We start from the raw sequence: 13029 nt of genomic DNA on the forward strand, positions 1-13029 counted from the left end.
GAATACAAGAGTAGTGCGAGCATCTGGGTCGCTGCCAAGGTACGGCGTCACGTATGTTTGCGACGCGTCACGCTGCCCGCCATTGTCATTGTTCGTGCCGGTGCAACCTCGCTATGAACCGAGGTAAACATGGGCCGTGGCGTGACGGTGCATGTGCATCCGCCCTCGCACTCGAGTGTGGCACCCTGCCTGCCACTCCGCTACGACTCACAGCCTATTATACATCCTTGCTATCGCTACAAGCTCTACACCGTGCTCCTGCGCACCGGGCGGCGCGGCACACTCTTCTCATACTTTTGCCCGAAGCGCTTTTCCCACATTCTAGCCGTATACCGCCGGAGCTCATGGTCCCCTCTCTCCTCCTGATCGAGCGAGTGACCCAACACCACGGCCGTTTCGGCGCGGAACGCGGCGCCGCGCACCTGGTGCGTGCGCCACACCATCTCGATATCCGGCGTCGGCGCGAGCCGCGGCGCGCGCGTCGCAGCGAACAAGTCGAGCCAGGCATGGTATCGCACGATGGCGCGCTGCACGCGCGGCGTGTCCGCGCCCTCGCGGATCCAGAGCGCGCGCGCCTGCTGCACCGCGACGGTGATGTCGGGGACGCGCCAGCCGGAGATGCTGTGCGAGTGGCGCTCGGGCGCGTGCGGCAGCGCTCGCGGCAGCGTGTTGGTGCGCAGCGCGGCCGCGACGGCCGCGAGTGGGAAATGGGTGTGTGCGAGCGCAGCGTATGTTTCCCCGGGTGCTGTGTCCGCCGCGTAATGCGCCGGATGGAGGAGGTGCGCGTGCCATGCCATCAGCACGGGGAGGGGCGGGAGCTCGGATGTGAGCAGGGGTGTGCGCGGGGTGGGTGAGGGGAGGGACGGGCTCGAGAGAGGCGAAGATGTCGGCGAGTGCACGAGCGCCCCGGTGGCAATGTGCAGCTTCGGCGTCCCCACGGCCGTCGGCACGGTATGCGACCGGCCTGGTATTGGTGGAGTGGGATGTCCGCTTGCGTTTATGGGGGGCGTGCCCGTGCTCCGCGGCGAGTCCCCACTCCTGCGCGCTCCCCGGAGATGCGGCAGCACGGAGAGTGCCCAGAACTCGTACTCGCCCGCGGCGTGGCTCGCAAAGCGCCGAAAGTCGACTTCGCGTTGCGCAGCGTCTGCGAACGCCGCGAGGATCGTGAGGTGGTCCACGACTGCGGTCAGCGTCCAGTGCGAGGCGCAGCTTCACCATCAGAAATCTGTACGAGGGGCTTCACGGCGTACGGCCCTACTTGAATGCGCGCGGGCAGTTGCGTCGCCACGTCGTACTGCTCTACAGGCAGGTCGAGAACCGATGCGACGTGCTTGTGTCGCCGGAAGTTGAGGACCATGGGGATGCCAGTAACTGGGGACGGGGCGGTGAGCAGCGCAGTCGTGGTGGCGAGGCATCTCGTTATCAAGTTTGCGCAGCGGACGGCTGGGCCATGGACCATGGGCCAACGCAGTCGATACGCCGCTGGCGATAACATTCCGACCGGCTCGGCCTCGGCTTGCAACGGTTCCGCATACGCAGCCCAGGCCGTCGGGCTGCGTCATCGTTAGTAACTATCACACCTGACACTGGCCGATGGGGGACGCTGGGCTCGCTACAACTGTGCCCGCCTCGGTAGGTATGCTGGCTGCATCGCACGCATGTGGCGCTCGGAGCGAGCATTGATGATGGATATGCTGATTCTGATTGCTGATTGCTGATCGTGAAAAGATCACTCCACTTTCGATCAGCCCGTGCCGTACACGTGCATCCAGGCACCATCACGTATGCACTCTGTTCTGGAATGAGACCACCGCCCAGTGAGTGGTGGATCCAATCAGCGGCAAATGCATAGCTCTCGCACATGAGCAAATCTTGATCTCGCGTTGTCGCAATCCCGTACGTCCGAGGCCATCCGTTCGTACGGGAGGAGGAACCGATCCAGGCGAGGGGCGACGCAGGCGAGATGCAACTTGCGCCTCGTGCCCGCGGACACGGCTTGCGTCAACCATGGTGAGGCTCTTTGCGTGATCGCTGTTGATGCTCATGAATCCTCGCTCAAACTAAACTGCAGTCCATATCGTGCAAGTAGATCATACATGATGCCTATACATTACGCAGCGGCGGCTGAGCGGCTTCGACCACACCGTCCAGACCTACTTCGCCGCGTCCCGGCGCGCGCGCTTGATCGCCTTGGCCTGGTTAATCGCCTTGCGCTCGCCAAACTTGGAGTCTGACATCTCCATCGCGGCCATGCGGCGCGCCGCGCTCACGCGGTTGAGATTTTCCAGCACCGTGCTCTCCGGCAGCTCGAGCTCGGCAAGCGTGACCTTGATCTCCTTCTCGATGCTCTGGACGAGCTCTACGTCGCGCTCTGTCACGATCGTGACGGCGACACCCCCGCGCCCCGCACGCGCAGTTCGGCCCACGCGATGGACGTAGTCGTCCGCGCGCCGGGGACAGTCCCAGTTGACCACCATCGCGACCTCGGGGATGTCGAGGCCGCGCGAGCCGACGTCGGTGGTCACGAGGACAGGGACTTCGCGGGCACGGAAGCGCGCTAGCGAGAGCAGCCGCTGCGGCTGCGTCAGGTGCGAGTGCAGCGGGACCGAGGGGATGTCGAGCTCTTCCAGGATGAGGTGGAGGAGCTGGGCGGTCGCGCAGCGCTGCGTGAAGATGATGGTGGGGACGATGTGCGGGGTGTCGTCTTCCGGCGTCGCGGAGCGCGCGCGCTTGCCGCGCTTCGTGGGTTTCGGCTTGGGCTTGGGGCGCGGGGCGGCGAGCACCGCGTCAATGTCCGACGGCGGGTTCAGGAGGAGGTAGTAGAGATATGGGTCGCGGATCTGCGATGGAATGAAGAGGTACTTCTGCTTGAGCTTCTCGACAGTCATGGTGCTGCAGTCAGTATGGTTGAAGATCGCCCGCGAGACTCACTCAGAGGCGACGCGGTACACGAAAGGCGCCTGCTTGCCCGGTGGGGGAGGGCGCTTCGCGAGATCCATGATGGCGTCGCTGATCGTCGCTGTAAACAGGCAGGTCTGGCGTGACTTGGGGATCTGCTCGAAGAGGTACGCGAGTTCAGGAGCGAACGTCGGCGTGAGCATGCGGTCCGCTTCGTCGAGCACGAGAGTGCGCACGCGGCGGAGCTTGCCCTGCTCGACGCCGTCAGAACGGAGGAGATCGCACAGTCGCCCCGGCGTCGCCACCACAATGTGAGGCCGCCGCTCGAGTGCCTGCGCTTGCGCAAGCATGTCCATTCCCCCGACGATGGTCTCGGTGGTCAACCCCATCGGCTTGCCGACGGCCAAGAACTGCTCTGCGAGCTGGTACGCCAGTTCACGCGTGGGCGTGAGCACGAGCGCAGCAATGCCGAACGGGTCACGCGCAAGGCGCTCAAGAATGGGCAGGGCAAAGGCGAGCGTCTTGCCTGAACCCGTCTTCGCGCCGCCGATCACGTCGCGGCCCGCGAGCATGGCCGGAATCGTAGCGGTCTGGATCTCGGTAGGCGCCTTGATGGAGAGAGTCGCGAGCGCCTGAATCGCGGGCTGTGATAGCCCGAGGCTCTCGAACGTCGCATTTGCCGCGACGCGGGGCGTGTCAAAGACGGTGGAGGCCTTGCCCTTCGCATCGGCCTTCGGAGGGAGCTTGACGCGAGATGTTGTGGCTACCGAGGCGCGGGCAACGGGGCGAGGAGGAGAGGGTCGTGGGGAGTGGGTAGAGGAAACGGCGGACTCGGCATCGCTGTCGCTGCCATCGCCACCTCCGCTCCCAACATCGCTTCCGCTCCCATCATCGCTTCCGCTCTCATTGTCGCTCCCACTCTCCTCGTCGCTGCCGCTGTCCTGAGCGCGGTTGGCCGCCGCCTCGCGCAATGCGCGCATCACCGCATCCTGGTCGAGTGTGTCTGCTGCGCCGCTCGTTCGTGGTGCCGCTTTCGTGTGTGCCATGCTGCTGAGTAGAGTTGTCAACAACGGCGGAACAGCAAAATATGAGCACTGCGGGGCCGAAATTTTAAGTGGGCGGACGAAGTAACACTACCCTCGGCTCTGCTTCCGTCGCCGATCTCGGCCACCTCAGCCACCTCGACAATCGACCATCGCATTCTCCAGCACACCATGTCGTCGTACCAGCGCGTGCCCACGTCCGAAGCGGCTGCGCACGAGCGCGAGGTCGAGGTCGAGCACGAGACCGAGCTCAACCTCCAGAACCCGCATTCGCGTTCCACGCTCGAAGAGTTCAACCGCCCCGCACCGGCGTGGTGGAAGCGTGTGGCGCTCATCGCAACCATCATCTTCCTCGGCTGGAGCGCGATCCGCTTCGGTCGCGGCGCGAGCAAGTCGAAGCAGCCCGAGGTCATCTACGCGACGCGGTAGGTGTGTTTGGCGTGTGGTTCCCTGCCCCGCTCCCCCGCACCTCCGACAGTTCTGACACCAGATACTCGGACGAGTTCAAGTATCGGCCCGCGGCGTCCCCTGTGATTACGGAATATTTGAAAGATGGGCGGATCCGGCTGCGTGGTGCAACACCCGGCGGGGTGGGCGTGAGAGAGGAGGACGTGCCGCTTACACCGGCGCAGAAGGCGGCGAAGGAGGCAAAGATCAGGCGCGAGGCGGAGGAGAAGGCGCTCGAGCAGCTCAAGGAGAGCAAGCGCAAGGCCAAGTTGCGCGCACATGAGCGCAAGGTGCGCGAAATCAAGGCGCGCGCCAAGCGGGGCCGCGGTGGCGAGCCATAGCCCTTGTAAAATATCGCCGCATCCCCATACATACCAGACGACAGATGAGCTAGAGCAATCATGCATGTATTAGACGCCACTATATTACACAAGCAGAGGACTGTCGATAGACGAGATGCCGATGGCGACGCCGCCTTCGTCGCTCTCCCGCCCCTTTGTTCGCAGCAGCGTGCCTGCCTCTCTGTTCACCGGGGCGACGTCTCCCCCGAACAGCGCGACGCCATACACGCCCAGCTCGGACACGACGTCCGCCAAGCGCGGCTTGCCCTCGCCACCGCGCACGAGGAGGTTGTGCAAGCCTGTCGGCGGTTCAATCAACTCCATGAGGATGTACGCCTCGCGGCGCGGCGCGGTGCCTGGCCGCGCCTTGTCCTCCTCCTCTAAGTGGGCGAGGTATGGCGGGATGTTCTCGCGGTAGATGTTGTTGCCGCCGCCCTCGCGCTGCGGCTTGAGCACGAAACGCTCGGGGTGCTCGCGCGCAAGCTGCAGCGCCTTCTGGCCCTGCTCGCTGCTGTCCAGCGGCCACAAGCCTGTCCAGGTATCGCGGAGCGCGGCGGCGTCAGGCTGGCCCAGCGAGCCCGGCCCCGCGCCGAAGCCGACGTCCGGCCGTGCCCGCGCCAGCAACATGTCTTCAAGCACGCCCGGCGCCGCAAGGACCTGCTGCACCTTCTTGGCGCCGGCGAGCTGCAGCGCCATCGACGGGCACTTGATCGCTGTCGCGCGCTCCAGAAGAACCCGCGTGTCCCACTCTGCCGAGGTTGTGTAGTCGGCAGGCGTGTATGCCGCGCGGTAGTACACGACGGCGACCTCGAGCGCGTCCTTCCCGAGCGGGTTGTCGAGCCAGAACATCTTGTCGTCATCGAGCTTGCCGCGCTGCGCGATCTGCGCGAACGTCAGCCGCACGACCTGAATCTGGTGCCGCTTCAGAAGCTGGTACTCAAGGGCGCGCTGATCGAAGACGTTGCGCTCGCCCTCCTGCACGACAAAGAGCACGACCGCATCGCAGTTCCCATACGCGTTGAATCCTTCCGCGAGCCCGGCAGAGATCTCCTCGAGCGAGTGGTTGTCAACAAAAGCGTTTGGGTTGTTCAGCTGCGCGTGGGCGTGGAAGTAGTTGGTCTGCTCGGAGAGGTAGCTGATGTTAGGAGGGCAGCAGTCTCAACTCACCGGTGCATCTCGCTCGCCTTCTGGCTAAGAGCGCCGAACGACGCCGCGATCGTGTTGAACTCGACCTGCTTGATGTGCGCCTTGTCCCCGACATAGTTTCCGTGCTCATGCAAAAGGTAGTCGGAACGGAAGATACCAAGCTGGATAGGCTGAGGTAAGCTTCAGTACCCTCTCCATCCGGCCGAGTCAACCCACCTGCGTCACCTTGATCTCATCTCGGATGGCCTTCCAGCGGTTCCACAGCTCGGCCTGGAAGTCGTCAACAGGGGCAACCTGCTCCATAATGCCGTCGAGGAACTCCCAGTCGAGCGCAACGCGCGCATACAGTGCATTGTAAAGGCGCTGGATGCTCTTGGCCTGCACATACGCCGGTCGCGGGAACGGTGTGGGCAGGAGCGAGAGCGGCGCGGCGATCACCTGCGTCGGAATGTCTGGCACGCGCTCGCCCTTTGGAGGAACGGGGAGGAGGGTGAAGCCGTTTGCGAGCGCATACGTCGCGGACTGGAAGGCGAGGTCGGCCTGCTGCGCGTCCGTCAGCGCAGGTGGCCAAGTCGGGAGGGGAGCCATGGTACGTTTGTTGTCAAGTCAAGAGTGCGGTGGGCGACGAAGCTGCTCGAAACCTGTCTGCCTCCCGGCTTCGGTCACCACCGAGTACGTGCTTGCTCATCTTCAGGCACCGGGGCACCGGGCGGAACCAAATCTGGCTTATCCCAACGCGTTCCGAGCGTGAATGCCGCGGTCATCCCGACCACATATGTAGATATGTTGAGCTGAACTGTGCGCTTCGTTTCTGCATCACCCACTCGCCATGTCCGAAGCGCTCGCTCTGAAAGCCACCGACCTCGCTCCGGGCCAGAACCTCGCGCACCTCCTCCCCCCAAGCTGGAAGGAGGTGATCCCCTCCTGGTTCGCGGAGGACACCCCCTCGTTCGACTGGGCGGGCTTCGTCGTTGGCGAGGACGAGCAGGAGGCGATTTTGTGGGGCAAGAGCGGCGGCATTGTCGCCGGCGTCCCCTTCTTCACCGCCATCTTCGCCTACGTCAACTGCACCGTCGAGTGGCTCGTGCCGGAGGGCACAGAGATCCCGGCCGGCTCGAAGACCAAGGTGGCGATCGTGCGCGGCCGCGCGCGCGAGCTCCTCCTCGGCGAGCGCGTGGGGCTCAACATGCTCGCGCGGTGCTCGGGCATCGCTACGGCGTCGCGCAAGTTCCGCGATATCGCACGCAAGGAGGGCTGGCACGGCGTTGTCGCCGGCACGCGCAAGACCACGCCAGGTGAGCTGTTCGCGGGGCGCGCTGACAGCAGGCTTCCGCCTCGTGGAGAAGTACGGGATGCTTGTCGGCGGCGTCGACCCCCATCGCCACGACTTGAGCTCCATGGTCATGCTCAAGGACAACCACATTTGGGCGCATGGTGAGTGGGCTTCGCTTGGGCCGGGGCTCTGACGCCAGGCTCGATCACGGAGGCCGTCAAGGCGGTGCGCCGCGTCGCGGGCTTCAGCTTGCTTGTGAACGTCGAGTGCCAGAGCTACGACGAGGCGGACGAGGCGATCGCGGCGGGCGCGAACATTGTCATGCTGGACAACATTGAGGGCGAGGGCCTGCACTCGGCCGCGAAGCGGCTCAAGGACAAGTGGCGCGGACAGCGCGAGTTCCTCATCGAGACATCGGGCGGGATTGTCGAGGGATCGCTCGCCGGCCACCTCGGGCCGGACATTGACATTCTCAGCACGTCCGCCGTGCACCAAGGTCTCGGGCACGTCGACTTCAGCCTCAAGATCCAGCCGAAGAAGTAGGGCAAGAAGGGTGATGCATGGCTCGCAGTCTACGTTAACAGGTATTAATACAGGCTCGTGTTGTTCGTACAATTTTGGCGTGGTGGGGGTGGGCATGGAGCGGTGGTGGAATGTGGCGCCCAAGTGGGGCCAGGCCGGGGGCTCAAGCACTCCGGCGTTGGGTGGTGCGCCCTCTCGACCACTCTTCTGCGGCGCTAATCGGTCGATGAGCCTCGCGTAGAGAGAGGGAGGGCGTGGGAAGCGATGTCTGCGGCGCGATCGGCGCAGCGTCGTATTCTCGAGTTCGTGATCTTCGCGTCGTTGTGAATTTCGATTTCGCCGCGCAGTGGACAGACGATCGGCGCCGTGGTGGCATGGGAAGTAGGGGAGGGTCTGCACAATCGCGGGGTGGTATGGGAAGTAGGCGAGGATTCGCACAGTCGTGGGAGTGGAGGGTTTCACGCCGCTGCCGCCGCCGCTGCCGCCGCCGCTGCCGCCGCCGCGGTCTAGCGGCGCAAGCGGTCATCGGACGGAATGGGTGTGATGGGTGGGCAGGGAGGACGGGGAGGGTAAGGTGTGTCGCCTGGGCGGAGGTGGCTGCGCATGGTGTGGAGTGGATGGAGATCGCGGAGGTGCGGGATGTGGTAAAGTTGAAGTAGATGTGATGCGGTGGTGAGTGAAGACTTTACGATGTACGACAAGACTGCCTCTCTTAAGATGTTGAGAAACGCAGCCTCGGAGGTCATGTGTCGCCATCGCACCTTCGGTTGCGGGCCAAGAATCAGGAAGACGCGCCACAATCCTCCGCTGTGGGGTATGGGCACAACCACGTGCATGCGGAATAGTTTAACATTTACCCATTAACGCATCTGTACATGCTGTACATGCTACACATGTCGCACAGCTCCCTTCGTTTGAAGCAGTCCCCCTTTACGCGTGCCCAGTATGACGCGACGAGGGCTCTCGGCGGCCCGTGACTCGCCGCAGCGCTGGGAGGGGCACATATCGCGGGAATGCGGAGACGCCGGGCGCTTCGGCACATCGTCAGCTCGTCAGAGGCCAGGGGGGTCTGCACATGGTCCCAAGGTGACGTCCTTCAGCAGCGCGATCCTGGTCGCTTGTGAAGGGAAGACATTTCGCCGCGCGAAGGGCGGCCGACCTCGTCGCGCTGAAGAACAGTGCTCTGGCCACTCTGGGCCGCTCAACAGATCATTAGGCCGTGTACCGCTTGTCTCTCTGCTCTAGTTGTGGCCGAAATTTGGGGGTCGGCCAACCAGCATATCCGCAAACTACACAGCAGCGTGTGGCCGTGTGGACGTAGCAGTGCCCATGCACCACGGCCAGAACGGGACCGAGCAACAACATGACACTGAAATAATTTCTATTGCCTGTATTAGCAAAAGCTGCTCACGCCCTACCCGAAGCTGTGGTGCTTCATCCTGCTGCTTGGCGTCAGAACGGGGTGAGGAAGGTGAATATATCAGTTTCTCAACACAGGATGCCCTTCACGGCTCTAAGCGCAACGTCAGAGAGATCGGGCGACTGGAGTCCGTCAGAGTAGGGGGCGCGACACGCACTCGTCGACGTTGTCTCCGGATAAGCTGTCACTGGGAATATGTTACTTGTCAAAAGGCAAATGGAGGTCGCAGTGCGCATCTTCCTGCCTGTCTGTATGTCACGGAGATCCTGGATGTCCGTCCACGCGAGATTGGGTCCGCCACAGCCAACTGAAAGGCGCGGAGCATCGGACCGGAGCGGAAGGCATGTCCCGCTGCCTGCGAAAGGTGAGGATTATGACAAAGCGGAACGTCATGCCCGATCCCTGCCAGAGAGGTGACCGAGGGGTTGAGCGAGGAGCGAGGAGTCAAGGCTCGGCAGGAATGGGGCCGAAATGCGGCAACGCGGAGAATGCATGCATGAGGATGAAGAGACGAATGGCGTTAGCAAGCGGAGCGGAGGAGCGGAGGAGCGATGGAGGCTGGCACGCACAGTGCAGCAGCAAAGTGAGTGCCGGCGGTACAGAGGGATGACGGCCCGAGTCCCACGCCCTCACGCCTCAAGCAACGCCCCAAGCCGAAGGACGGGGGTTTCGTCATGGTCCCCACTCGTCACCCCCCGCCCCGCCCTTCTAGTCTCTTTATAACGTCCTCGTCATCCACTTTACTTCTTTCCTCCATCTCTCATTCTCTCTCTCTCTCTCTCTCTCTCTCTCTCTCTCTCTCTCTCTCTCTCTCGTCGTCGTCAAAAGGCTTCATCACAGTCACTCCATCCTCATTCATCATGTCTAACGCTCTCGACGCTCTCAAGGCGTAAGTCGCTCTTGCTTCCCCCTGGCTGTCACCGCGCTCACACATACATCTACTTCTTCGAACGTTCGTTTTGCCCGTGCACACTCGTCACCATCTGCACTGCTCACGTTCCTCACTGTTCGACCGCTCATCCCTCGCCACTGACTTTCGCTCTGTCTTTCCGCCCGCGTTCCTCAACCTCACACTCGCCCCGTCCCCCTCCCATGCCGCACCTGGTCCCCGTCTTCGCACACGTTCCGTCACCTTCCCTTCACTCATCCTAACAGCACCGGCACCGTTGTCGTCTCGGACTCGGGCGACTTCGAGTCGATCGCCGCCTACAAGCCCCAGGACGCTACCACCAACCCCTCCCTCATGTAAGTTGCTCTCACCGGAGGCAGGCGGGTAAACCGTGCTAACACCTAGCCTCGCCGCTACCAAGCTCCCCGCCTACGCCAAGCTGATCGACGCTGCCGTTGCCGCCGGCAAGAAGCAGTCGGGTGACATCGAGGCTCAGATCGACTTCGCTGTTGACTCGCTCCTCGTCGAGTTCGGCAAGGAGATCCTCAAGATCGTCCCCGGCCGTGTCTCCACCGAGGTCGACGCCAAGTACTCCTTCGACAAGGCTGCTACCATCAAGAAGGCGCACCAGCTCATCGAGCTCTACAAGTCGGTTGGCGTTGACAAGGACCGTGTCCTCATCAAGATCGCCTCGACCTGGGAGGGTATCCAGGCTGCCGCCGAGCTCGAGAAGGAGGGCATCCAGTGAGATTGGACTCGGGGTCATCGTGCTAACAGCCAGCTGCAACCTCACCCTTCTTTTCGGCTTTGCTCAGGCCGTCGCCTGTGCCGAGGCCGGCGTCACTCTCATCTCGCCCTTCGTTGGCCGTATCCTCGACTGGTACAAGAAGACCACCGGGGAGGAGTACACCTCGGAGACCGACCCCGGTGTCAAGTCGGTTCGCCGCATCTACACCTACTACAAGCAGCACGGCTACAAGACTATTGTCATGGGTGCCTCGTTCCGCAACACTGGCGAGATCACCGCCCTCGCCGGCTGCGACTTCCTCACCATCGCCCCCAAGCTGCTCGAGGAGCTTAAGAACTCGAGCGCCCAGGTGCCCCAGGTTCTCTCGGCTGACAAGGCCAAGTCGGCCGAGGCCATCCCCAAGGTTTCGTACATCTCGGACGAGGCCAAGTTCCGCTGGGACCTCTTCGCCGACCAGATGGCCTTCGACAAGCTCCACGAGGGCATCCGCGGCTTTGCCAAGGACGGCAACACCCTCCGCGAGCTCATCGCTTCCAAGATCAAGGCGTAATTTGCCGAGATTAGGGCGTAATTTGACGAAGTGTAGAGATTGTAGTTGATTCATGCAGTATGTCGGCAGTACGAGAGGTGACGGTGGTGATGCGGGTGTGTCGGCGAGACACGGGGGTGCTCATGTGTTCACAGAGGTACAGAGATGCCGATTGTCCCATCTTGGGCAATTCGACCTGCGCCCCACGGCACCACGCGGATCTTGCTCATGTACCATGAGGCCCGGGATCCCCGAGTCACACCCCAAACATGCTCCGCGATACACGCCCCGTGACAAAAGTGCATCATGTGAATGAGTGTGGTCGTCGTATTATTAAATCGTGGTACTACAATACATCCTGGATAGCTGGATCCTCGTCGTCCGGTCGTCATGTCATGATCTAGAAGCGGTTCAAGTCGCGCTTGGCGCGAGCCATCTTGGTCCCGAACTTCGTCACGTCCCCATCGAGCTGGTCGAGCATCTCATTCTGCACGGCGATCTCGTCGGCAATCTCCTCGCCCATTCTCCGCTGTTTGCGGAGCAGGCCCGAGAGCACGCCGAGCTGCTCGTCCTGCTGTCCCATCTTGCTCTGCTGGAGCTGGACGAGGCCGCGGTCGTCCAGTGCGCGCGTCTCGGTCGTCTCCTGCGGCTTCTTGCCGAACACGCGCGCCTTGGGCGCAAACGCGGAGGAGGTCTCGGGCATTGCGCCGGGCATATTGGCCTCGGGTGGCGGCGTGCGGTGTGGTGGGCGGTATCCCGCCTCGGCCATGCGGAGAAGGTTGCCGACTTCGGCACGCAGGTTGGCGACCATGTCCTCGCGCCGGCGCTCCTCGCCTGCGGCGAGAGAGAGCTCGGGAAGGGACTTTTCCAGCATATCGATACGGGGTCCAGCATCACGAAGGAGGCGCCGAGCTTCGCCACCGCTCGCTCGCGAAGCGGGATTCCCCTCACGCGCCAGCGCATCTCGCTTCAGCAACGCCGCCCGCGCTTGCCTCAAAACGCCCGCGACCGCCGTCTGCTCAGTCGCCCATGTTGTCGCGGTGAATGGCTGTCCCGAGCTCCCAGCTTTAGTTGGCGCGGGAACGGCGAGGAAGTCGGCAAAGCCATACTCCTTGCGCCATCGAGCATCCTTTGTCGTTAAAATGGTACGGAGATACTGCTCGAGCTGGACGCGACGTTGGCGGATCTTCTGAGGGTCAGCGGTTGTCGCGGAGGATGCGGGTAACATACTTCCTCGTCGTTTATCGTCCGAGCAAACCAGTGCTTTGGTGGGAGTTGCGCTGGCGGCTCCTTGCCCGTACTCTTGCGGAGCTCAGCATCAAGCGCCACAAAGTCGTTATACCGCCTGTTGACGGACCAGGAGCGCGTTGGGGTGGACACTAAAGTCAGGGGTGATCATCGGCAAGCTTCTGCATGTCGCTTGCTCGGCTCCGCAACACCGCCCACAGGTTCACGACAACAACAACATGCTACGTCCGTGTCGTCTTCGTGGTCGTTTCGCGGCGCGGAACAACGGCCGTCGCGCGCCCGCCTTGACTTGTCCAATTGACTTGTCACACGCGTCCCGCACAGACCCTCGGCCCCCGCCGCCCTGGCCGAACACTATGCCACTCACCCTGCACGGTGTATGCGATGTGCCGGCTGGGCTTTTGCACGGTGAGTACGTCGGTGATGTTGATGGACTGGATTTCGGCTGTCATTGTCGTGCTTTTGGGAGGAGGCAAGGGTGAAAAGTGGAAGAGGAGAGGGAAGAGTCACGCGTGGACGCGAAGT

The 13029-nt window shown here is 62.8% G+C and overlaps 7 protein-coding genes across 7 annotated transcripts; 3 read left to right on the forward strand and 4 right to left on the reverse strand.

Annotated features, from left to right (window-relative positions):
- Positions 1-245: 245 nt before the first annotated feature.
- Positions 246-1357, reverse strand: COLE_02082 (uncharacterized protein; the record flags this gene model as incomplete). The annotated part of the gene is made up of 2 exons (XM_018423256.2): positions 246-1180; positions 1216-1357. The coding sequence occupies 2 exons, from the start codon at positions 1355-1357 to the stop codon at positions 246-248; spliced, it is 1077 nt and encodes a 358-aa protein (XP_018278700.1).
- Positions 1358-2153: 796 nt separating this feature from the next.
- Positions 2154-3878, reverse strand: COLE_02083 (uncharacterized protein; the record flags this gene model as incomplete). Its single annotated transcript, XM_018423255.2, has 2 exons — positions 2154-2892; positions 2932-3878. The coding sequence occupies 2 exons, from the start codon at positions 3876-3878 to the stop codon at positions 2154-2156; spliced, it is 1686 nt and encodes a 561-aa protein (XP_018278699.1).
- Positions 3879-4112: 234 nt separating this feature from the next.
- COLE_02084 (uncharacterized protein) lies at positions 4113-4729 on the forward strand (the record flags this gene model as incomplete). Its single annotated transcript, XM_018420021.2, has 2 exons — positions 4113-4366; positions 4432-4729. The coding sequence occupies 2 exons, from the start codon at positions 4113-4115 to the stop codon at positions 4727-4729; spliced, it is 552 nt and encodes a 183-aa protein (XP_018278698.2).
- Positions 4730-4813: 84 nt separating this feature from the next.
- COLE_02085 (uncharacterized protein) lies at positions 4814-6463 on the reverse strand (the record flags this gene model as incomplete). Its single annotated transcript, XM_018423254.2, has 3 exons — positions 4814-5864; positions 5897-6045; positions 6092-6463. 3 exons carry the CDS (start codon positions 6461-6463, stop codon positions 4814-4816), a joined length of 1572 nt encoding a protein of 523 aa, XP_018278697.1.
- Positions 6464-6704: 241 nt separating this feature from the next.
- On the forward strand, positions 6705-7691 carry COLE_02086 (uncharacterized protein; the record flags this gene model as incomplete). The annotated part of the gene is made up of 3 exons (XM_018423253.2): positions 6705-7170; positions 7202-7309; positions 7348-7691. 3 exons carry the CDS (start codon positions 6705-6707, stop codon positions 7689-7691), a joined length of 918 nt encoding a protein of 305 aa, XP_018278696.1.
- Positions 7692-9950: 2259 nt separating this feature from the next.
- Positions 9951-11277, forward strand: COLE_02087 (uncharacterized protein; the record flags this gene model as incomplete). The annotated part of the gene is made up of 4 exons (XM_018423252.2): positions 9951-9979; positions 10246-10335; positions 10385-10723; positions 10761-11277. The coding sequence occupies 4 exons, from the start codon at positions 9951-9953 to the stop codon at positions 11275-11277; spliced, it is 975 nt and encodes a 324-aa protein (XP_018278695.1).
- Positions 11278-11656: 379 nt separating this feature from the next.
- COLE_02088 (uncharacterized protein) lies at positions 11657-12956 on the reverse strand (the record flags this gene model as incomplete). The annotated part of the gene is made up of 3 exons (XM_018425778.2): positions 11657-12445; positions 12487-12635; positions 12872-12956. 3 exons carry the CDS (start codon positions 12954-12956, stop codon positions 11657-11659), a joined length of 1023 nt encoding a protein of 340 aa, XP_018278694.2.
- Positions 12957-13029: the final 73 nt, after the last annotated feature.

The sequence above is a fragment of the Cutaneotrichosporon oleaginosum genome (genome assembly GCF_008065305.1).
Source record: "Cutaneotrichosporon oleaginosum strain ATCC 20508 chromosome Unknown ATCC20508_contig02, whole genome shotgun sequence".
NCBI classification, from domain to species: Eukaryota; Fungi; Basidiomycota; class Tremellomycetes; order Trichosporonales; family Trichosporonaceae; genus Cutaneotrichosporon; species Cutaneotrichosporon oleaginosum.